General features: G+C 37.5%; 1 protein-coding gene across 5 annotated transcripts; it reads left to right on the top strand.

Moving 5' to 3' along the window:
• The first annotated feature begins 577 nt into the window (after nt 1-577).
• FRRS1 (ferric chelate reductase 1) lies at nt 578-24,739 on the top strand. 5 transcript variants are annotated; one of them, XM_015636058.3, is made up of 18 exons: nt 8,548-8,921; nt 9,039-9,112; nt 9,649-9,804; nt 12,375-12,570; nt 12,801-12,937; nt 13,565-13,659; nt 14,286-14,436; nt 15,259-15,438; nt 16,294-16,392; nt 16,907-17,054; nt 17,598-17,714; nt 18,504-18,619; nt 18,900-18,986; nt 19,951-20,048; nt 20,221-20,279; nt 21,035-21,178; nt 22,275-22,336; nt 22,442-24,739. In XM_015636058.3, the coding sequence occupies exons 3-18, from the start codon at nt 9,754-9,756 to the stop codon at nt 22,532-22,534; spliced, it is 1,833 nt and encodes a 610-aa protein (XP_015491544.1). In that variant the 5' UTR covers nt 8,548-8,921; nt 9,039-9,112; nt 9,649-9,753; the 3' UTR covers nt 22,535-24,739. The 5 variants fall into 5 exon arrangements, with proteins under 5 accessions (XP_015491545.1, XP_015491544.1, XP_033372248.1 ...); XM_015636059.3 differs by lacking the exons at nt 8,548-8,921; nt 9,039-9,112 and adding an exon at nt 578-750; XM_033516357.1 differs by lacking the exon at nt 9,039-9,112.
• The last annotated feature ends 491 nt before the right edge of the window (nt 24,740-25,230 follow it).

Here is a 25,230-nt window from a genome sequence, read left to right on the forward strand (position 1 = left end):
GTATATGTTGTGGAACTGGAAGGAGTCTGCAAAACAATTCAGGCTTAACCACTTACTGCCAGCCATCCCATGCATACCCTTATAAGTGTATTTTACTGCAGGGTGTTCATACAATTACAGGGCATTTAGGGGAAGTCCAAAGGTCTTGATATTCATGGAAATGCTTCCACTCGTTTCAAACTGAAGCTTTTTTAATAATTTGGTAGTTTTTCTCCTTTATTTTCTCTTTCACTTGCTCATCCCTCTGAAAATGTCAAGGAATCTATTTGTTCCTCATTACAGTTAATGTTTTTTGACATTACTGAGAAAGATTTTCATTTTGGTGTAGGTGAATACAAGTTGTTGTATGCCCTTGACATATATTAGGATTCCTAGACAGAATGAGGGAAAAAAGGAAAAGTACCCTTGTGGGTACAGTTCCCTTAAGATTCACCTCATCAAGGCTCATTCAGATATGATTCAGATGTGATACTTACAATCTGAGTTATTTCACATGGCTATTTCCTGAGTACCCAGTAGAATTCTCCCATTGTCCTTTGTCTTTTTCGGCCCCCTTATTCTTTACTCAGCTTGCTGGCCTGCATTCATATACAGGACAGACTTGCACCTAGCAGAACCCTGGCTCTCCTGGTGTGCTGGCTGTTTCCTCTGAATTGGATGTGTCCGAGAAAAGAAGATGATACAACATAGGAATGGGAAATACAAGAAGCTTCTACAGTTATGGAAGTCATAGGAACAAAACCAACAGAGGTAACTGAAAGAGATCTGGACCATCTTTTTTCTAGGGTCCTCTGCAATCTTCAGTACCTTGAAGTGACTGCAGCTGGTCTGCCACAAAGCCTTGCTCAAGTCTTTTCCTCCAAGCTTGCTGTTGTCCTGTCACATACTACAAATGGGCTGGAATTTAGAAATTTCATGAGGTGCTTACACAGAGAGCAGCTCTAAGAGAGGGAGAGCAAATAATGCCTTTGTAGCCAAGTCCTCTGCATAAATAGTTATCCTAAAATGCATGTTGAATACTTTGTGAAAAGCAAGATAGGAACCAAAAGGTTATTGTTGAAGACAGTTTCTCTCCTGTTACTAAGTTTTAAAATGTGGCTCTTTTGATTTCTGTTCTCCATACAGAAACTCACCCTACCCTTATTAAGTTTGCACTGGCACATCTCTGTGCATATATCACATACTATGCATTGAAACATTTTGAAATGTACCCAGGTTTATGAAAAAGATATGTTTTTAGTGTCTTGGACAAAAATTGTTAGAAAACTAATCCTGAGCCAGTTATTTTGACATCATATGTGGCTGTAGCTAAACCAGATGTCAACAATGTAAATAAAGGCCTTGATTCACAACACAGAAAAAAAAAAAAATTCTAGGTACTGTGAAATGACTTAATAATTGGAACAGTATAATTTAATTTGCATTCAATTCAGTGTAAAAAAGATACCGTTTCAAAGATAATGAATGTTGCAGGTCTCTTGATGAAGTTAATCAGGAACAGAGCAGACTTCTCTAATCCTTTCTTCATCGGCATCATCTCTTGTGCTGGCCTACCCCTTATATTGTGTCTGTGTTCATGTAAATTGATCGATTTTTCTCTTTATGGAAACCACACCAGCAAAACATGAATGCACAAGTGCTACATTTGAGGATTGCACTTTGTCTAGAACATAGCCAACACCAACTGAGCATTTGCTATACTGGCATCTAAGGGGTGGTTTTCACAGTGCCATTTTATCTTCAGTTTGCAGTTTCTCTGTGTGTGATTATGATATACCACAGCAGGAAATGATCAATAGTTGCTTCAGAATAAGAGTGCATACCATATCAATGTTAATCATCAGGAAATAATTTTGCAGCATTTTTGAATGGACCCGTACTGGTATTCTTCAGTCCTTTTACATGCGCCTTCCTAGTGGTCCTCTTTTCTTGCCTTCTGTTTTGTAACACAAAACAGGAGGCAAGAACTGTTCTGTGTTTGCAGAACACTTTTCCTAGTAGTGGTGTCAATACACTTTGGAGAGCTTTTCACCGGGTGTCACATCTCACTAATGTCATATTGCTTATGTTTTAAAGGGTAAAAGTACTCTAAGTACTTTTAAAGGGTAAAAAATACTCTAAGTTCCCACACTGTAAAGTGTGAAAACTTAGAGTATTTACATGTTGGCAGTGATTTTTTTATTTTTAGTAACAGCAAAACAATTCCCAATAACAATAGTAAAAGCCAACTGGCACAGAGGGAACTTAACTGAATATCAAACTAAAATGAAAAGCAGATTCCTTTGGCCTGTGTACGGGAAATAAGAGACTTTATAAAATTTAAAGTGAGCATATTTTTTCTCAATGCTCTACACTCATGCTCTGAAATTCATTAATTAACACTGTGTTATTGTTTAAACAATAAGAAGCTTAAGAGGTGTAGGGTCTTCTGTCTAGCTTTTGTTTTCTAATGGACATTTCTCAACCAGAAATGCAAACTTGCAAGAAAGTTCCTTTTCTTTAAAACTGTGTCTCTGCAGTTTGGTTAAACTTCAGTCTTTTCTGAGTTAGAGCTTTGCTATGCAGTGACTGAAAATAGAAGCTTTCTTAGACAGTTACATGCTCAGCAGAAATTTGGATATGTTCTTGGACAATACAATCTAGTATTGAGTGAAAATGTTAGTGAGAACATTGACATAATCACCTATAGCTTTTTTTAAAAAGTCCCTTCTAAATGGCTAAGCATATTGCAATATCCTGATGGGCAGTGAATAAATGATAGGCTGGAATGAAAATGTTTATTTAAGTCAGAAATCATTGGAGATGGAGGGGCTAGAACACAAACCTATTTAGTTTGTCCTTACTGGCCTTTCATGTAAGACAGTGTTGGTTTGACCTTTTAAATATTAACATTTTGGGTTTGTTTTCAGTTCCAGTTTGGCCATTCTTTTACTGTGTGGCCTCAAACAATCAATGCTCTAACATCCACAAAAAGTTAATTTTTAATAGAGTTTAATTTATAATAGAAAATTGTAAAATTCAATGCAAATATCTTTAAGAGGACCATATAAAATGTCATTAAAGGTAGCTTTTCACATAAGTGCTGAGATTTAAGACTCCAATGGATCTATTCCTAAATGAACTGTAGTAGTGTCTTATCAAGCAGATCTATTTCCTCCTCAAAAATAAATCTTCAGACTGTCTCCTGCACTCCATCTCCTTTATGATGCTTCTTCCTAAAAAATCAAACTATACTGAGAATACCATGAATATTTTCCTAGTCCATTAAAATAATCCTTAAATCTTACCTAGATAGGACTTTGAGTTCAAGTGGTAACCAACTGATGTTGATTTTTTTTTTCCTATATATTTCATATCTGATTTTTAATCAAATAAATAATTACATTAAGTTATCTGCAAGCTAATACTGGGGACTGTAGTTCTGCTCTTTAATCTTTCAGTGCAGGCAGAATTCAAGCCAGGGTAATTTGAGCAGGCTAACATGGTGTAATATATTGCAGAAGGAAAATATTTCACCAAATGTATGACTACTGCAAGCATTTGTTTTAAAAGATATTAAACATAAGCAGGAAGAATAAGGAAGAAGATATGAGTGGTTTGCACTAGAGTACTACAAAGCTGGAATTCAGACTGGCAAATCTTTTTTGCTATACAGCAATCAGAGCACAACAACATTTACAGTTGAACCATCTCCAGATGCTGCTACCAGAAAATGAAAGTCCTTAGTGTTTGTCTCACTGATATCATCAGGTCATTTGGTTATCCATGAGTTTAAGTTTTGGATTACTGATGACAGGTTGTTTACCCATAACTGGGCAGTGGTTCCTATGTGAACACCCACAACCTAGGAATTACTGCTGTATTTTGGGACAAACTGCTGCTGGTGTCCAGATTTTTTGAGTATCCTACCTCTGCACAAAGCACTGGCTCTCTATTTCCTCTGCACAATGCACTGGCTCTCCATTTCAGCTGGAGGAATTAATGTCTCATACAATACAACAGCTTTGATATTTTGCTTCTGAGAAAATTTGGAATGTCCCTGGAGGTGCTGGATTCCAAAGTGACCATGTACTATCTTGACTGTGCAGGAGGCAGTTTTCCATAGCATGTCTGGACTGGGACCCTTTACACCTTGCTTGATATTCCCCTGTGCTCATCAATCAAGGATTGCTGCTTACAGCACTTGAAAACTGGTGCAAAACAATCTTCTATCCCTTATTCTTCTCACAGCTCACAATGTTGGATGTGCCTTTTACTAGCTCTGTTATGGTGTGACCGATTTGTTAGCTTTTGAAAGTCTCTGCAAACATTTAGGTGAGACTTGGTAAAGTAACAGCTAAAATCCCTGCAGCCCTTCCCATGGAGACTCAAACCATCACCACACGGTTCCTCCACAGGGCACTGGGCATGTATTAACTAGAACATTGCCACAACTAACAGTGCTGTGCGTCATCCCTCCAGCAGGACTGCTTGTGCTTGAGCCCAGAGCAGCTGCAAAACCCACAGGTGTGCTGGGTCTGAACAAAGAATGCATTTAGAAACCATGGGGGAGTCATGTTAGGAGCTGCTGAGAAAAGGTGAAGAAATGGAAATGGATTGTCTGTGAAAGGATTTTTGAGATGAAATGAAAAAGGGTAGGAAAATTAATTCCTTATCCAAATGAAAGGGCAGAAGAAAAAAGATGGGGAGCAATGGTGGAATTGATTTTGGCTGGCAAAGAAACTGACAAGTGTGTGAGATAACGTTGTACAAGATTTCAATTAATCTTAGCTTCACATTACAAATTTTGTAATTGGGTCTAAAGTGCCTTACACTGGAGCACTCGCAGGTCAATGCCTTTGCCAGCAAGCTCTTTGCTCCCTGTAAAGCAGAACAATAAAAACTTATCAAATCTTGCTGATATAACAAAATCAATAATTTAAAAAAGCATCACAGCAATGGTCAGAAAATAAAGAAAACTCAAATTTAATAATGCAGTACTTTTATCAGATAAAACTTGATTGTGTGCAACAGATAAAGCACTGGCCCACATCACCTGAATGGCATGAAATGATTTTACTGAAGTCCTTTATCAATTTATGTGTGTTGTGCACTGCACAATTGGAGACTCTCAGAAAAGTGACAGGTTGTGTGTCATTTTCTTGTAACACCTATACAGATCTGTCTCAAATTGATATCAGGGAACCAATCTTAAATATTTTGTTTCACATAGGCAAGGAAGTACTTTTTTTTTTTTAAAAAAAATCTATTTAAGGCAAAGTGAATACATATTTTGGTAGAAAGCTATGGGGCAGGAACTTCACCTGTTGTGTCAGAATAGAGATGCGAAACCAAAGCAGGTTTCTGTGCAGTCGACTGGCAACCCTTACTTGACTGATTTGCTACTGCCACCAGGCGGCTTTTTACAGTCATTGACTGAAAACTGTAAAATGCCTTGTACCTCTAGGTAAATAAGTATTTCCATATAAATACGGTTCCAAGTCTGAATTTTATGTGTGACATAAAAAAATTTAAAAATAACGTGAAGAACCAAAAACTGCGTACAGTAGAAGGAAATTTCTGAGCATAAGGGGAATACTTTCATCTAGTTTGTAAATTAAAAGTAAGTTGGTAAAACAGATAGGTGTGAAACAGTGCGAAAGCTCAAGGGAAGATAAATTATTAATTATAGGGAAAATATCTCATCCTACATTGTGACTTTATCATAATTTATTTCCTTTTATATGGTAAGGATTGTTTCAAGGACTCAACATCCCCCTCTCTTTGTGACAAACCCCCCCACCATATACAAATCAGTTTGATAGGAAGAATTCTTCATATCTAAGATAAAAATATTGTTATTAATTCCCTAATACATCTTTAACTAAGAAAATAATGCCAGAAAGCTTGAAAAATGCTGAAAGCTTGAAAAATCTTGGAATGCATAGTCATATATGTAGTTTACATGAGAGAGGAGAGTAAATATTGGTGCTAGGACTGTTATCTTTAGAGAAAGCCTAGTATCCAGCATGTATTTAGCCAAATCCAAATGAACTTTTTCAAACAGATTTCAGTATTTCAAAATAGGTAACACTAGCAACAAAAAATTCTTTGATCCAGTTATCCATCATCAAAACAATCTGATAGAGATGCAACCTTTTTGCATATCACAGAATTTGAACTCCAGTGATGTTTTATGGTGATAACCTTGCTAGTAACATAGAGCTCAATGCTGTTATATGAAACTTGAGCAAAGTCTGACCTAAAATGCCACAGTTTTGCTGAATAGTTAGCTTAATACCTGAGAGGAAAGTTGATTAGAAGGAATCACATAGTAACATGAGTTCTCTTCAATGGCTTATTGTTTTCCATGTAGTTTTGGGCTTAAAAATTTGAATAGCTATCAGTATAAACCTTGGACTGCACAATAGTTAATTTCCAAAATTACATATATTTACTTAATTGCTTTCTCGGTTGTTAAGCAAGAGAAATTCCTCTTTATATACTTGGAATGAAGTCTCCTCTACAAAATTCCCATTGCTTTCAATATTATAAACTTTCACTTACTTTCCTAAGTGTCTATAATAAACCATGCAAAAAAAACTCATCATCTTCTTTTCATGTCAGATGTGCCCTTCGTTTGCCACTTGATGTCCTCATCCTCTGACACAGGTGAATAGCAGGTTACAGAGCTTTGTCTCTTCAGGCTTGCAGGAGGATTCAAACCCATCCCCCAGCCCTCTATGTCTATCTCATTTGGTTAAGTCAGAACATTTGCTTTGTAATAAATACAGAGTTGTTATGAACACACTAACAACAGTTGCAGTACACTTTACAAAGAAGATGTAGCTGTGGACTTTTTATAGTTCATATACCCTAATGCATTCTATTTACTTTATACTGGATATGACACTAACAAATTAGCATGCAGTACCCTTTCATAGAAACATTTTCATTAAGGCTGCAGAACTATTGATTTTATTATTTTTTTAAGGAGACTGGTATGTTTGAAAAGAGCCCTTCCAGGTGGATTGATGATTGCCCATGCAGTAGCATGGGGACTTATACTCAGTAGTTACAGTTAGTTTATCTTCTCCCTGCTTCTCTTGGTGTTTTCTTGGTTTTCTTGCTTTATAGCTCTTTAGCTCCTTACAGCTTTTTAGCTCTTTTAACATCTTTTGAAATAAGAGAAGCTATACAATGATAAGCAAAACAGTATTCCCTCCCTTACCCTCTTTTCTTTTCACAGAAAAATGATTTTTTCTTCTTAAACTCTGATTACCATTTCCAACAAAATTGTAGCTTGTGTTTTCATCCCTCCTCATGAGTCTTAATGAGGAAATTACTTCCATATTTATTGATATATATTATAAAGTTTCAGACATATATACCCCATTCTGTCAATGAACCAAGACCCTATAATAATATCTTAAAATATTTGTATATTAATTCCACTATACTCGGTGAAAGTTACTAACCTAAATATTGTCAAGAATACTGGTCTGTCTGGTCACCAGTTTTCTTACTGTAAATATATTTGTTATTATTTGTCTTACTAATAGTGCATCTGTGTTAGTTTAAAACACACAAGCACATAATAAAGCATCTATGTACTTAGGCCTGCAATTGTATCAAATCCCTTTTTCATATAAGGGAACTTTATGAATGTAGTTGTAAAGAGATTTTTTTTACCCCCAGCTAGGGGGAAATAGCCATATTTCACTTCAAGCTATTGCTTATGCATTTTGTTTCTTAAGTTACTGAACACGAAGTGACATCTCAGCTTCCCAGTGACTCCCATGAACATGATAATACAAGTGTAACAGTCAAATAATTTTTCTGATTAGGCAAAGTAATCCCTTATTGTTTTTCACATTAAATATATTTCTTAATATAGTATCACAGGTTAATGCTGCTTTTATAGAAACTGAGAAAAAAGTGAATGCTGACAGAGCATTTCCTAGTCTGTTATATTTTAGCAGATAGTTTTGTGGGGTTTTTTTAGAAAATATTATCGAATTAGTAGTACTAAGATCTCTAGAACTGCTCAGAACTACTAGTAAGCAATTGAATCACTAGAGCTCTCCAGTACAGGTGTTAATTTTAACAAAAACACAGTATTTCTGTGCTGTGGGAGGGCAAAATTCCCATTGGATTTTTAAGTAATTGTCATTTTATGCCACTTTGTGAGCAATTGAGAACTTGGATTTAAATACAGCAGTCAGAGAAGCCTGTGTAAGCAATTGCAGTTTCTGCCAGCAAAGTCCCAGTTACAGCCAGTATTTATTTGCTTTCTTGATAAGAAAGGCCCGATTTTGCAAGCCTTTATATGTGACCACCTTTGGGTCCACAGAACGGCACCGCTAATGAACTCTGTAAGCTATGACGAGGCCAATCTCTCAGTAAAACTCAGTTAACCCAGAACGGCCATCCAGACCTCCAGCTCCTAAGAAATGAGGTGCCTTAGCAGCCTCCTGAGCCGCAGCTCCGCGGGCTCGGGGCGGGCAGCACCTGGGGCGGGCACACGGAGCGGGCGCGGCTCCGCGCCCCGCCCGGCCGGGCCCTGCGCGCCCCTCGGGCCCCGCAGCCAGAAAAGCGCCGCGGCCGCGGGGGAGGCTGCAGCAGAGCGAGGGGCTGCCTGGTTTCCCTGCACCGCTCACCCTTTCTGCCGCAGCAGAGAGGTGCTGGAGACGAGAGTGGGGCTGAAGAGCTGCTGTAACTTTGTTGTAGTGCTTTGGTCAAACTGATGCCAGTGAGTGCACAAAGTGGATATTGCAAGCTTTTTGGAAAGCGTATTTGCTTAATAGATTATCTGTAGTAGGTATGAAGCAAACTAAATTCTGGTGGTGTTTTTAAAGCCCCTTGTAACTGCTGCCTTTCATGCAAGATTTCTGAATTGCTTTAGAGGAAACTCCTAAACCTGTGTGCCTTAATGAGTTAAGGTAAGCTATGGCTTATTTTATCTGGAAGCCTTGCCATGTTCCTCTGGTATCTTTTTTTCTTCTTGTTATGTGAATATTAGTTTCTTATTTTGTTTTCTTTTTTGTTAATGTGCATAGGAGATGGCTCTATGATAACTGTGACAGTAAATATGCTGATGCTTTAGTTGAAGTTACAAATTGCATCTTTTTAGGTCAGTTTCCAACTTTGGATTCTTCATATACATAAAAGTTTGCAAGGGTGGGGCCTTGAAGATTCTATGCAGACCAGCTGCCCGAATAAAATCATTAAAGCAAACAAGTGAACAGGGCAAACTTGCTTCTTGTTCATTCTTGCTGAGATATATGAAAACAAGACAAAGTCACTATATTTTAAACATTGCTTCTTTTAAAATAAAGTTATCTCTTTGATAGGAGTGAATGCATAGTGAGCTTTAAAACCATGCTGCAAATTTGTTGAAAGTTGAGAAAGAAGAATTAAAAGTTGATTGTAGGTTTCCCCTGCCCATCCTTAACTGCACCAGAAGGTAATTAAGTAATTACTTAGTGTGAGGCTCTTTGAGGTCTGGGGAAGTGTCTGACAAAGTAAAGGAAGCTACAGAGTCAGTGCTTCATTACAGCATTCTGCATTTCAGCTGAAGTGTGGGGAAGCTGTAAAAAATATGTGCCTGGAGTAAAGATGCTCTTATAAAATTTACTTTTTTTGTGTGTGTACTGTTTCTTTTTTCAGACAAGCTTCCTGGATATGGTAAAAGTTAATACAGTTAGATACAAGCCAAATAGAAGAGCTTACAAAATAATATAAGTTGTTTTATTACAAGCAGAGAGTCAATCAATGGCAGTTTCACTCAGTCTTCGTCACTGTAACAGAAGGACTGGCTGTAAGGTAAGGACCTACACTCAAACTGTTACAAAAAATAATTTTGAAACACATATGCCCTTGAAATTCTGTTTCCTAGAAAGAACAAGATGCTGAGGTGTGTATGTTTTGTTGTTTTATGTGCATGGGTGTGTGTGTTTGTATTTTAAAAGTAACAAATTATTATGAATCCTTGCTCAGTCCAGCTGTTGTGAAATGACCACGTTTAACTAAGCAGAAGAGGCCAACCACAGCTAAAGAGCAATTCTAATTCAGAGGGAGGTGACTCTTAGGCAGCAAGACTGTCTGGTTTCCCTTTGTAGGGGTTTATTTCTGAAGGAATGCATCATAAACCCCTTATATTAATGTAGCTTATTTCTCTTCAGGTGACTCTTTTCTGTTTTCCCTCTTGTGTGATGGTACTCAGGAGAAATTTCTGTTGATAGCAGTTTTTGTACCTTTGAGCTGACAGTATGTTTGCCTTGCCTGTTGTCTCATCTTTTCTTCCTCTCTAATGTTAGTTTTAGATTTTGCACCATGCAGCTAATGAAGTTAAATAGCTGGAAGAAGATAAGCTCTATGAAGAGATCCTGAGTTGGACTGTGTGCATTGTGCTGATGAGCAATTAGGTTACCATGGCCCTCTTAGCTGTTGATACCTGCAGGGACTGTAGGAGTTGTTTTCAACACAGGAAGAAGCAACTTACTGTGCTCTGTTTATCCAAATATTTTTCAGATTTTGGTTGGGGTTTTTTTTTGGTTTTTTTTTTTTTTTTTTTTATTTTTTATTCTATTAATCTTTACTTAATCTTTTTCTTCCAGCTTTTGAGTCAGTTGAATCTGACAAGAATGTTTCTTGTTTCATTTTACATCCCTACCACATCCTCTGCTACTTGAAGCAGAATACTACCCTACTCTTTTTCTTGTCTCTGTGACATGCAGCCTTATTTCTCCTTGTTTTGAGAATTTCTCTGGTACATATAATTGTACTGAACCTTAGCCTTTAGCTTTCTATAGGCATCTTTAACTTGTGTATAAAATCAATTAGATGTAAACTTTTGACAATTTGGAGAAGTGCTGGAACTATGAGGAAGTACTTTAACTAAATGTGAAAGATATTATCGTAATGTTATCTTGAATATTTGGGAGGAGTTGAATGTTGGGTTTTTATTTTCTAGTTCTTGAAACCTAACTGTGCAACACACTTTTACCTCTGATTTTCTTCTATTTAGTGGTGCAAGGTTGCTGAGGAGCCTATATGTTGAAGTACAAATATAGCATTGCCTTGGAAATTGTGGATTTCCATGTATGAGAACTTTGGAGGAGTTCATGTTGATGACTCCTGTTGTGTTAGACTTATGATGTGCCTTGTCTTTATCTGACTGCATTTTAAGTATCAAGAGTTAAGTCTGAAATGGCTCTGTGTGTTTCTTATCTTCATGTCCATCCATGCTGTCAGGGAACTTCATAACATGATACTTCTTATCACTTGCTGCAAAATGGGCATGGCCCTTCCAGAAGGCTAACCAACGTGCCTGGTCCATGTTCCACCAGAGCTGATAACTCACTTCTTGTGCCTAAGGATTGAAAGGAAGTTTATCTCTGTTCTCCTTACCTTTTGGACGTGGAAACATTTTCTTTTGTTGACTAAGGTGTTCTGTAAACCACAGTACAGCTGTAAGCCCTCCATACTACTGTGCAGCAAAACAATTGCTACAGCTTTTATGAAAACAGTGTTGTGTTGGGACAAAACACTGTATAATCAAAGCTGAGGTTAAGGGGTCACATAACTGTTTTAGGATCTGGAGTCCTACCACCCCATGCTTTTCTTGCATGCTGTTCCCTTGACAAGAGTGTGACAAACAATCCATTGTTTGACTAATTGTTCAGAGGTCCAATATCCAAAAGGAAGGGTTCAAAGGAGAAGTCTTGTGCTTGTCTACAACAAGCACACATATTTCTTTGTCTAAATCTTCATACCAAATTCTCACTCTTGCATGTATAAAATCTATTTCTGGAATTTGCCAACTTGAGTTTTCCTGCAGAAAGAAGAACTTGTTACGGGGGAATTATTTGTCATATGTGAGGAAATAGACATGGGTTGTGGAAACAACAGGCAGTCTGTAATGATGCAAAATTTGAAACAATGATTAATAAAAGTGGGCTTGATACTAGCTGTGTAGTTCCTCAATACTGTTGACCTTTATATATCTGTGAAGTACATTTTAAGATCCATCTGCCCTGTGCAACTTGAAGTTTTTATTTTCTTTTATTTTGAGAGAGAACAGGAGAGGGATTGGCAAAAGACATTTTAAAAGTGCTGTCAAAATGCATAGAGGAAAATAATCCACCCAGCGGATGGAGGGATCCATCAACTACCTGTAGATGGCCTGAAATATGGTATCTGAAAATTTTAACAATGTCTGGCAGTTATCAGAAGCAGAAGTTATTCAGCAGCTGCAAGTGGTGTCTTCTCATAAATGCTTTTCTTAAATGTGGTTTTGTATTCTACCATTCAACCGATTCCTAAAGAGGAGTGGTGACCTGTAATATAAATATTCATTGTGTTTAACTACCTGTAAATTTTATTTTCTACAGATGGATGTGTCTGGTTTTTCTGTTGCTGTTTGGATGTTTGTTTGCCTCTATGCATCTGTGGTTGGCTATCCAAATGGAAAAGTAAGAGAAGCCTGTACTAGCATGGTACCCTGTCATGGTAGCTCTCCTCAGCTGCCACCTGAGCACACCATTGCAGTGAATGGGACTGAATTTAAACCAGGGGACAGCATAGAAGGTATTGTCAGTTATAGCTGAAGAGTTTAATTTATTGTTTCTTTGTATTATAGTATGTCTTTCCTCGGTTTTCTGTACTGGATTTATCTAAGCAGTGGAATCTTGTTTAGGTAATACATTAACCATCATTTAGTACTCGTAAAATGAGCATCTGGTAAGTCATTGTTGAAATACTTCCTTCTTCCTCTGGAGTAGAGTTAAACTTACTTTTGGTTTTTTTTCTTGCTTTAGTTCATTTGTCTGGACCAGATTTTGAAGGATTTTTCATACAAGCCCGGGATGCAGAACACCTGGATAGCCCTGCAGTTGGTTCTTTTGTGTTGGCTGACCGGAGACGTTCTCAGCTGCTGACATGTGGTCGTACCAAGGTAGACTCCAGTGCCTTAAAATGATTCACTGGGCATGGAGGGGCTTGTACTGGAATATGTCTGCAATAGGACAGAGCTAACCCATGTAATCTTATTTGAATTCAGTGAGTCTCTGGGAAAATGGGTCTAACCTGGGGTACAAAGGCATGACTCACTGCAGCTCTGGACTGTTCTTATGAGCTGTTTAAACTGTCCTGGTGACAGAAGGCTGTTGACTGCTGCAGTAAGATGCAGCATTTGGTAATGCAAATTTTACACAATGAACATTGTGTATTCCTAATGTTAAAAGGAGGAGCCATTGCACTGTCTCTTCATCCTCTTATTATGAAAAAATGGAGCATTTCCTTACTAAGAAAACATCACTATTTCTGCATAAATGCTGCAGGCACCTCTACCTCATTGGTGGAGTCTTCAGGACTGAAAGTCATTCCTTTTACTCTCGAAGCTTGTTAGTATGACTAAGTTGCAGTGCTACACCTCACTTGAGCTGATTGTGACTGACTGAGGAAAAGCCAGTTGCACTGGGGTTGTGCAGTGTCTGTAAGATTTAGTTGCGGACTTTGCTGGCTGTGTTAAATAACAAAATGTGTATCCACTATGTAATTCTTGATATGTGTGTGTTTCCAGAATTCCGCTGTCAGTCACACAAGTAAAGCAAAAAAGAAAGACATAAAAGTTTATTGGGTTGCCCCTGGAGATGCTCCAAAACATGTACAGTTTCTGTAAGTAAACCTAATATCAATTCTAATTTATTAAAATGCAGCTGAAAATCCCTTGGGTCCAGTGGCCTGAAAATTCAACACCCCTTATTTGCTGCAGAAACTTTTTAGAGAGAGCTTGATTTTTATTTTTTTTTTTAAATTTTATTTTATTTTTTCTCTCCCCAGGGAAAGTATAAGGGTATTTGGAGACTGTTTTCTATAGTTTTTCTAGCTACTTTCTCACTTCTCATACCTGCAATATACACTGTTAAGAATCTTTTTCTTTGCTGCACCTTACCAAATGATATGTATATTCTTCTTTTAGACTACTAGCTTTTTGTGAACTACAGGATAAAGGCAACTCTTCTCTGAAGTTCTAATCAATGCCATAGGCATGAATGTTTCTTATATCCACTGCAGCATGTGGTTTTATGTTCTAAAATTATTTTTCTACTGAGATTTAAGATATTTTCCTACTCCAGAAAATGGTAGATATCTCGATAAAGATGAGGGTTTTACAAATTGTGTGAACTATAGATTCTTCTTTTTTTTTTTTCTTTTTAAAGTAGCAGGTGGCTATAAATGTATACAGTAATGATTCTGTGTGTGCTGTGTTTTTTTTTTTTTTTTTTTTTTTTTTTTTTAAGAGTGACTGTTGTGAAGAAATACAGGATTTTCTGGGTAAAGATTCCAGGTCCCATTGTTTCCCAGCCTGATGTCCTCTCCCCAACACCACCTTTGCATGCAACGTCAGAGGCTATGTCAACTTCACACCCAGTTTCCTACATATCAAAGCCAGTAAGTAATTATAAAGCTAAATCAGGCTTTCTTTAGTGCTTGTGATGAATGGAATTTAATGAGATGGCATTGATACAGCCTATTAACAGAAAATGTGAGATGATGGATGAGCAACTGATATCTAAGGCTAAGATACATGACAGCTGCCCTTAGCTGAGTTGTCTGAACTTTGCAGGGTCAAATGTTCTCGTGCTGCACACAGATCAGAAGATTAACAGAACATTTAGAAATTAATGATCAGAAAATATTGTGCATACTGGTCATGAGAGATGAGAAAAGACTTAATCTGGTCTTGACTCATGACTTCCTATTTAGCAACTGCAGGCTCAGAAGCTTTCTTCTCAGAGTTCATCTGTGTTACTGACTTCCATTACTGAGTCTTGAATGATCAAGCAAGCATTGCTATTTGATCCAGGATAACTGTGACTTAAAATCAATGTATTTTCTCAATGTGTATCAGTGGAGTTTCTACTTTACAAAGCAAGCATAATGCTGTAGTACCCTTCTTCTTTCTCATTTTACAGTTGATTTTACCTCTCCAACTACTAAACTAGAGGAAGTTTTTTTTCTGAACTTCTTACTCACTTTCTGATGTTATTCTATTTTAATGTCTTTAAAGTGGAAATTTAAATCAAATTTATCTTGGAATTCACCAGTATTTTACTTAGTAGTCCTAGGGTAATTGTAGACATGGTTTAAGAGATTGGTGTGTTGACATAATGATGTTGTTCCTTGTATGCTTTTTATCTACCATGGGTAGAAAGGAGGAAGAGAATAGAAACTCTCATTGCTCACAAATTGTTTGTTTTCTTAATTGTTTAGTTTAGTGCTTCAAGTTGTGGAATTAGGAAGTTCTGCGTAAGGAACCCTACAAACTGTGATCCTGGAAGTGTGTCCTGTTTTTTTCTATCATTCCAACAAGAGGAGGGCTCAGTTTTTATTGAAATGAGTGGTCCAAGTGAAGGATATTTAGCATTTGCATTTTCCCATGACCAGTGGATGGTGAGTGTTCTATTTTATTTTCCATAGTTGTTTTTGTGATGTTAGTGAAGTTTGAATGGAAATGCATATGGAAAATAGAACAAGGTGTGATTCTCCCATAGTGCTAAAACACAGGTTTTCTCTTATAGGTGGGTATTCACTTTTCACACATATTCAGTTATCTCAGGACTGAATAATTGCAGTAGAATTTCCCTATGGATATCTCTTATGGCAGAATTCAGCCTGTCTGACTGAAATTCCTGGTTAAATCAATCTTTATTTACCCATTAAAAAAATCTTACCCTCAGAAGATGGGTTGTTCTGAAAACCATTTGCATTTGATCCTTGAATGTTATTTCTATCCAGTCTTAAAGATGTTTAAAGATGCATCATTCTAAATTATGTTAAAGTGAAAGGATGATGCTGTTGACAAATGCATAATCTATAAGCTACTTGTTGCACAAAGGAGATGCTGTTTATATTCATATCCCTAGTGCAGGAACACTTGGTTCTTAACAACACTTTTTTTACAGCTGTGGAGGAAAAAAATCTTGTTTCTGAAGAGGATGTTTAAATAGCTCCAACATCCATCTCTAGTCTAGTTAATTTAGTAAATTCTAAATAATGAAAGAAACTTCTGATAATGTGGTTGTTACTCTGGGAGGGGAGTGTGAATCATAATGCACGTTTCTATGTGTCATCTCCTTGACAATATGGTTTCTCAGTAATACTGGTATGTTTGAAAAATGGGAAATAACAGCTTGATAACTACAGAAATCTCTCAGGCCTTGCTGCTTTTATTAAGTCAAAGAATTTTTGAAGACTGCCAGTAGTATTTTTATTGGGCTATAGATATTTTTCTTTTCAACTCTGCAGGGTGGTGATGATGCTTACCTATGTGTTAATGAGGATCACCGTGTTCATGTGAGCGCTGCCCGCCTGAAGGAGCGAAGTCATCCTCTCTTGGATTCAGAGGTACATTTTAAAACAGGTCAGACACAGATGTAGCTTTGAAGTAAGGTATGCTGCTGCTTTGTGCTTTTCTTTTGCACAGCAGGTGTAAATATTGAGGTGGATCCAGAATTCTCTAAGGTGAGATTGGCTGGGCTCTTACTTCCTAGAAAATGTTAACTTTGGAAGTCTGAATTTAATGTGTAAAGATAGTCACATGATGGGAGCTTAGTCTATTTAGAAACTTTGTGCTTAATATTGGTCTGTCCCTTTGCTAGAACTGCAGCTGCAACTGGTATGTCCTGGGTTAAACTTTATTATGGGCTGTAAAAATTAGTTCCAACCAATTCAAACCATAAGTTGCTATTTTGACTTGCTGTGACATACCTCTTGCATGCCAATTTAGAAGGGACCCTCCCCTTCCCTCGATCATTTGCTTTTTTCTTTATGTATCAGTGCCTCTCTTGTAGGGTTAGTTTTAAGCCAATTACTCTGCCAGTCTGAAAATACTGGGTATTCAATATCCCCTGTTTTACAGAATTCCCTTGAAGAAGTGTCATGGAGGCTTGCAGATGGCCTTCTTCAGTGTTCTTTCAGAAGGCATATTCGTCTCCCTGCTTATAAAGGGAGATTTAATCTGGATACCAGTTACTACATCTTTCTGGCAGATGGGGAAGCTAGTGAAGGTAAACTTGACTTACATATGGTTGCTTTTCATTTAACAGCTCCAAATGAGTTAGTAAGCCTTCTGGAAGATATAGCTTAGATGAGAATACGTGTCCAAACTAAGGTTTCCAAGTTTGAGGCCTTTAATTTAGTCACCTTTACTGCTTCTCTGGATCATGGGTTTGCTTGTGGAAGTTATTGTACATTTACTCATATATGTGTTGTATGCTCACTTGATGTTAGGAGCCAATAACTTCTTGAGAACTGGACACATCTTTTTTTTATTTTTTTAATGGAAACTAGAATCAAAGGGAATTATTCTTCATGTCTTGTGTATGTAGTGGAGGAAAGAAGGTATTTACTGTAGCTGGGTGAGTTGCATTTTGCACATTAAGTATGCAGGATAGCTTAGGTAATGTTAGGTTCTTACCATATTGTGTGTTAGTTTGTATGATTATGTGCAGTGGTCACAACAGGGCTTGAGTTCATGAATGAGGAATGGGCACACTTAAAAGTGCAGTGGCTTTCATTAGCAAGAAATAAACATCTTTGTCATTGCTCAGGTGGGCTCATATACAAACATCATCGTCAGCCCCTTGTCACCAATGGACTGTACAATGTCACGGGTCTTCCTCAGGATATTGGAGGTTCCCGGGCCCCACGGCTTATCAAGGCTCATGGTAAGCTGCATTTTCCAGTTTTGTCTTCCAGTTTTAGACTTGGTGAGACTGGAGGGTTATTGCAGAGTTGGTATTCCCTCGTGTCTTTCTTGCATTTACATTGTATATTCTGTTGACTAGTGAGATCTGATCATGCTGGCAGAGTGAAATTAGTAATTTTTTGTTTCAAGGGCTGTGTTGAAAGATTCTTTTTGCCCAGGAAAATGAACTCGCCCTTGCTCTTTCCGTTAAATTTATAATTTGGACTTGTTTATCTCTTTCTCTCTATTTCAAGTTGTAGTTGCATTTTTGATTTAGTTCTATTTGAAATGAGAAACCACTTTACTGGCAGTCTGGAGCCACTGAAGTTAATGGGAATTTTTTTCTCCCACACTACTGGACTTTAATGAAGGTCTGTGATAGAACTGCCACTCACTCTTTGTCACACAGATTGTAGCAATGTCATCTTTCATCCTCTGATGTCTGAGTTGGTGATAGAATGGTTTCTCTCACCAGTATGTACAAAGTGTGGTGTGAAACTTAGCATGTGTGAAAGGTGCAGTAGTCAGAGCTGCTCTGTTGTGTTATGTGGGCCAAGTATGATTATCTTTTACATGGATATCTTTGTCCTCTAGCAAGATAAAGGTTATGAAGCTGTAGCCTGAACCAGGTGATATGTTTTTAATCATGGGTAAATTCTGACCATGTGTGTATGGACTAAACTATTACATAGTCCTGGAAGTTGTATTCATGTGTGCTTAAGTTACCTATCATTTACCTTGTTGGATTGTTTGTTTTTTCTGTTTTCAGGAGCATTAATGTTTGTTGCTTGGATTACCACAGTTAGTATTGGTGTTATTGTTGCACGATTCTTCAAACCTGTCTGGTCTCATTCATTCCTACTTGGAAAGGAGTTGTGGTTTCAGGTGGGCAGAATCTCCACATATCTCCAGCTGTATTTTCTAGCATTATTGCAAGCAGAATTATAAACCACTAGATCCAAGAAACAGACTAAACACGCTATGATTTACATCTTTCTTTAATCCTATAAAGTGGAACAATTAAAAATCATAAATTCACCTACTTTAGTAGTGAAGATAAAGTCTAAAGTAGGGATTAATAATACTTTAACTATAGATCTAATTAATTTATTTTAATGTATTAAGAGAGCTGTAGAGTTTCTAAAAGCAAACTTCACTTTTCTAGGTGCATCGTATGCTTATGTTAGTCACAGTCATGCTGACGAGCATTTCTTTTGTGTTGCCTTTTGTATACCGAGGAGGTTGGAGCCAAGTAAGTGTGTACTTTTTGTCTTGTTGGTAACTCAGAGGTAGAGGTGGGACTAAATGAATGAGGAAGTCTGCTGACAACTAATATGTTATGACTATTTCTAAGCAAATTTCTTAGATGCATCTTTCTTTTTGAAAGATGTTCTTAAGCAGGCTGATTTCAAATCCTAGCAACACACAAGAGGAATCTTGTCTCCTTTAAACTACAGCTGAAAACTTTCAGTGTTTTCCTTCCTTCCTTCCTCTTTCTCCTAAAAAAATTCCTTGCTTGTAGTATTTTTATGTGCTGTTTTGGTCTTACTGTTTCCTTAGAGAATATGAATTTGTGAGGGGAGTAAGGGTGTGATGGCTGACATATTAGCATGGTAAACCTGCTGGGAATAAGTGTTTTTGTGAACTTAGACATAATTGAATCTGCTGATACGTGTAGTCCAGATCAGTAGCTAGATAGAGACCTGTTGCTGTCACCTGTATTCTATTTGATGCAAGGTGACATCAAAAGCTGGAAAGTCTAGAGAGTATCTGAATTCAAGGTGGGAGAATTACAGTCACATGTGTGTGAAGGAGGGAAATTGAATAAAATGTTTTAGGGTAAGAGAGAAGACCAGTGCTGGGAAGAGTTATAAAATAGGCTTATCCTGAAGACACAGGTTTGAGGCTGGGGAGCTTGGACTCTGGCTTTTATAGTCATATTTGTCAATTTGTCATATAGTCAATTCTTCAGCTGGTAGAATTTCTCAATAAAGCCATAAGGTGGGACTAACCCTGAGCAGATGTACCAGTGTATCTACTACCAAGGTAAACAATCTCCATGTGGCTGCAGGGCAGCTTATTGTGTCCTGTTGCCTCTGCCAGTGCTGCTCCACTGTAACTTACTAATACAAGAAAAAATAAAATTTGCAACTTTTTGGTGTCTTTTCTGTCTGTTTATATATATATTATATTTAAGAAAAATGTCCTCTGTTTAGCAAGCAGGTTTTCATCCTTATCTTGGCTGTGCTGTGATGGCTTTGACAATCTTTCAACCACTTATGGCAGGTTTCAGACCATCTCGTCACGCGCCAAGGTACAACTGACTCATTAAATTACAGCCACAGGAATTCAATGTGACTGTTTCTTTAAACATTCTTTTTAAAATGGAAAGCTTTTACAGCTTGAAAGTAGGCAAAAATGTTCTTTGATTTCTGCCCCTTTCCTCCACCTATGTAATCAATAAAATGTTTTTCATTGTTTTGCAGGAGGCAGTTGTTTAACTGGTTTCACTGGAGTACTGGTACAACAGCTAGAATATTAGCTGGTGAGTAGAATAGTTGTAACTCCCCTTTAACTGATTTAAATGAGCTTTGTCCTTTGTCTGGGCTGTTGGTCTTCTAAACCATCTATGGACATCCAGTCCAGGCATGTCTGAAGTGCCTTTTTCTTGGCCATCTTTTCTGTGAGTTTTAAGGGGCCATTGGATACAACTTAGAAATAAAGTGACTTTAAAATCAAGGGAATTACTGACAAATCTGAAATTTCTCTGTAATAAGGACCTGTCCTTACCTTCATAATTTCTTTTTGTACTGGAAGGTATGAGCGTTCTTACAGTAGCATACTTCAGTGTTATTGAATGGGAGACAGGAATTTCACTTACAGATCCAGAAGTTTAATTCTAATAATTCTAATCCAGGGTTTAATTCTAATAATAGAGGCAAGCTTCCACAGGAACCTTAAATACTAATATTGTGGTGACTGTTCTTGTTGGTAGACACAGATGCTGGTGTTTGTGCGGCTGTAATGTGATGGGGCACTAAGCAGGTTGAAAATTATCTCGGCCTTTTTCTTCCTCGTAGGCCCTCACAATACTAGAACCCCAAAACAACCCCACCCAAACAACCCCCATCCCACCCCAGAAAACCCTCAACAGCTTTCAGCTGTATGAACTCCTTTAACCTCATTCCTCAAGCAGTTTTAGGTAATTAATGGGAAATCTATTTACAAAAGCATTGAGTGCATTTTTAAAGCACACTGGCACATCCTTATTGGTTTTTTTATCTTGTTTCTACTGAATAGTTGTGACTATGTTCTTGGGAATGGATCTGCCTGCACTTGACCTGCCAGACCCATGGGACACCTATGCAATGATTGGCTTTGTAGCTTGGCATGTTGGTACTGATGTTCTGCTGGAAATACACAGCTACTGTCTTGTTCGTAAAGGTACAAACCTAGCACAACTCCTCCCTTGCTTGCTGAGCATAAAACCAGTGTGGATTGAGTTTCAGAAGGTCTTTGGCCTCTAACATGGATGCTGAAAGGGAGTAAGTCTTGAGTAATAGTATCCTATCTTCTGTAGACAAATGAATATGAAAGAAAAACAGTTTTCAAGACAAAACTGTTCTAGAAGAGTGGGTTTTGTGCCATTTTAAATGGTAGCTTCTCATTTCTCAAACCACAGTTCATAGGGGACTGAAATGTGCAGACTGAAATGTGTATTTTCTGAGACTCTTATTTTTTGCCATAATTTTGATCCCAGGTGGGTTAAATCCAGATTAATTCATGCAGATTTAATCTGCATTTAACTGTTGATAAATTGCTGTTATTGCAGGAGCAAGTCTGAATGCTTGCCATTTTGATTAACTGGGGAAGGAATATGAAATCCTGACTCCAATATGTCTAGGGAAGAGAGGGGTAGTAACTTCATTAGAAATTGTTATCTCTGGTTGGTGTCACGGAGAGGAGCTGACTGCACATGTGGATGACCTGGGTCTAAGGCTGAGATGAGACAGCTGCAGAATTGAAGAAGTGTGATTAACTGTCTGTGTAAGGTGGCATGTGGAGGGGGAGTGATTATAAAAGATGTGAATTTGAATTTTACTGCAGTAATTGCTTACTAGAAACAGGGAAATCAACTCAAAATGGTTGGACAATGAGTGTTCACATGTTGGCTGATGAAAATACTTCTTAATGAAATCCAGTTATCTCAAAATACAAAAAAGAAAAGGTGTTAGCTCAAAACTCAATGTTTTGATTATTCAATCTAGCAAAAGAGACAAAATGTTTTTTGACTTCTATGTTCAGAATTTACTTTTTGTAGGTCAGCTCCAGAATAATTTTTAATTTGTGCTGCGAGCGTGACAGTAACAGGTAATGAAATGTCAAATGAGACTTCCAAGTCCTTTTTCAGATTGGATGCTCTATGAGACTTAGTCATAGGATTATGACTTTGGCATAAAATGAAGACTTTGGTATAAAAATGAAAATCCCCTTCCTCTAAAGATCAGACTTGACTTCTCTTTTTTCTTCCCATGAACAGCTGAAGTGATAGAGGATGACAGAGTACAGATACTGCAGTCACTAACATCTGCAGAAGCAGAGGTGAGTCACAATTTGGTAACTAACTACTGTGAGATGGGATGATTCTTTGTTTAACCCAATAAAAAGACTGACTGTTCAGTGACTTTTCTTTCCCTTTTCTTGCAGGGTCGTCTGTTTAAACAGATTGTGTTAACAATCTATGTCTGTGGAAATATAGTATTCCTTGTTGCCTTCCTGATAGCAATCAACCAAGTATGAAATAAGTATTTGAGAATTTTGTGACAAAATACTGTGCAGTTGAAAAATCTGCAAGAAATACCTTTTATTACAACTTTTTTCTCAACATGTCCTTTTTTTTCAACATCCCTGAAGATGTAATCGAAGAATAACTGCACGTGCATGTCATGCTCAGTGTCAGGGAGGTCTGGAATTCAAATTTAGAGAGGAATACTGCAGTCCTACAAAAGCTGTCTTCTGATGGGTGTCTTAATGAACCTTTGCCTGAGTAAAGAATGAAAGCTCTCCTTTTTAAGCACACTAGTTATATAGATTAAGAGAAGATTGAGAAGGTGTGCTGAAAATGTTATTTTGATAGTTCCCTAAACCTTTTGTGAATATTGTTGGGGGAACTGGTAAGATCCAGATCAGTCTGTCCACTTTGTGTTCTCATAATATGTGATGTGCCAGCTTCCTGCTCTTGACAGTCTTGTGCATAAGGAAATCCCTAACCAAACAAGCCGTGAAACTTGGTGAAAAATTGTCACAAATGCAGGTTGATGCATGAGCTAAATAGATAAAAGTAAAATGCAAAAAGCACTGTCTGCTCTAAGAGCAGTGTATTTACACAACAAATATAGGAGTTTGGGAACTTCAGTCCTTTAGTAAAACCACCATTTGCCTCATTCAAAATACTGCTCTGTCTCAACCCTCTTGGTGCTTCTAAATCATAAAGAGAAAACATGTTTTCAATATAAATGCATTAAAACCTATTCTAACTTATCCCAAATTCAAACCTTCTTCAGCTAGGAAGAACCTATCTGTGTTTATAGATTTCTGTTTTACTGTCTTTGGTTGCTTTGAATTACTTGACTGTGTGAATAAGATGTCTTTATGCCAATTGATGCTTTAGTGGGAATGAAAACACTTGCTCTGGAATGTTGCAGTTGTATTTGTGCTATTGAGCAAAACATAAATTGGGAGCTAGATCAACTTCAGGAAAAGCAGCTTCTGCTAGTGTTAAGTGAGAGCCCTTTGATCTGGCATATCTAGAAGACAGAACTATAAGAATTATGTAACAATTCTGCAAGAATATTAGAGGGTAATTTTTTAGACAACAAAAGGTTTCTGCTAATATATGAACTAGGTACAGAGACTAGAAAGAGACTATATTTAACTTTTTTGGTTCATGGTTTGTCTAAGTATGGAAGGATACTCCTGAAAGGGCATTTTTAAAATGAAACCTTAATACACTGCAGTTACAGTGCTTTGCAGTTGTTACGTGGCTCTAAACACCTTGCTCCCACACATTTTCATTTTTCTTACTGGAAAGTATTGATTTTTAGTTGCAACAACTGAAAGTACATTTTTAGGCTAGGGCTACTAAGGCAGCTGGGAATGAAGGTGTTGGGAGTATTGGATAGAATAGTGAGTAGTGAGGCCTGACTTGGTATAGACTTTCACAGCAACATCTCTACGAGTGTGGCCAGCTCTAAAATACTTGTAGGTGTGGGTCAGGTGGTGGATTTCTGCAGTTCCCAAAGCTGTCTGCTCTCTCTCTTCCTCCACCTTCCCAAGTCCATAGTGCAGCCTGTTGCATGGACAGGTAATATTCAGGAAGCTACGTGTTTGTTTGTAGTCAGTGATCTTTCTGGCTGCTCAGATATCTGATTTAGCCATAAGGGCATTTATGGAGCTGGGGTTAATCCCTTTGTCAGCAGCAGCTGACTGCCAGTGAGTCCAGGGTGAATCATCTCCCTTGGAAAAGTCATGTGCAGATTGGGAAAGGGGGACTGCCAAGAAATGAGTTACACAGTTGGCCCCATGCTTCTTGTCCTTCAGCCTGGGTTGTGAGTGTAGGGTTTTTTTGGAGAACTCTGATCTCAAAAGCCTGGGAATCTCAGGCTCATCTACTGTTAAAATCTTGTGGGACTCTTTCATCTGCTGTGAGTTTATGGTAGAAAAATCACTCAACCTAGGCATGATTGATGGCTTTTTAAATTAAGATTAATGCCAGATCCTTTCTGTAATACAAAAGCTGTACTGATGGTTGTTTAATTTACATGTAACAATGAACATGGGTTTTAAAACATGAATGTAAATATCTCAATAGAAGTTCTTGTCCTTTTTAATAATGTGAAAATGCTGTCACAAGGAAACTAGAAAAGTCTTGCCTAGGAGCAGAATGGATTGTCTCTTTTTTGTAGATGTTGTTTTATACATTAAACTATGTAAATCCTTCCTGGAGAAATGATTATTGAAATTGAATACTAAAATAGTTTAACTTTTTAAAGGAGTTTCTTTTCCTCAAGAAGAAAAAAAAAAGTCTTTGTTCCACATGTAATTCTACTTCAAAATTGGCAAAATTGTCAGTTGCTCTGGATAACTTTCTTCTACTGCTTGCAGTATTGTCTAGTTTCTTATGGGAGCCCTTATGTGCAGTATTGTAACTTTAAATTGATGGAAAAACTTGCTAATTTTACCTAATTTCTGTTCTCACCACCACTCCTGCCCTTTTCCTGATTAACTAGTTAGAGGAATTAATGTGTCATTGTATTCCAGTGTCTTCCAAAGTTTTAAAAAAAAAAATAAATCTGTGGGAGGGTTTGATATTGGCAGGAACATAGATGGCAGGTAGAAATTTGTGATTAGTGTCACAAGTAGTTTATTGTTTTGATTGTTAGGTGCAGCCTCCAAATACTGGCCATCTGCTGTTGGCTTAGCTACAAGTCACGTCC

Source organism: Parus major, chromosome 8, assembly GCF_001522545.3.
Source record: "Parus major isolate Abel chromosome 8, Parus_major1.1, whole genome shotgun sequence".
NCBI classification, from domain to species: Eukaryota; Metazoa; Chordata; class Aves; order Passeriformes; family Paridae; genus Parus; species Parus major.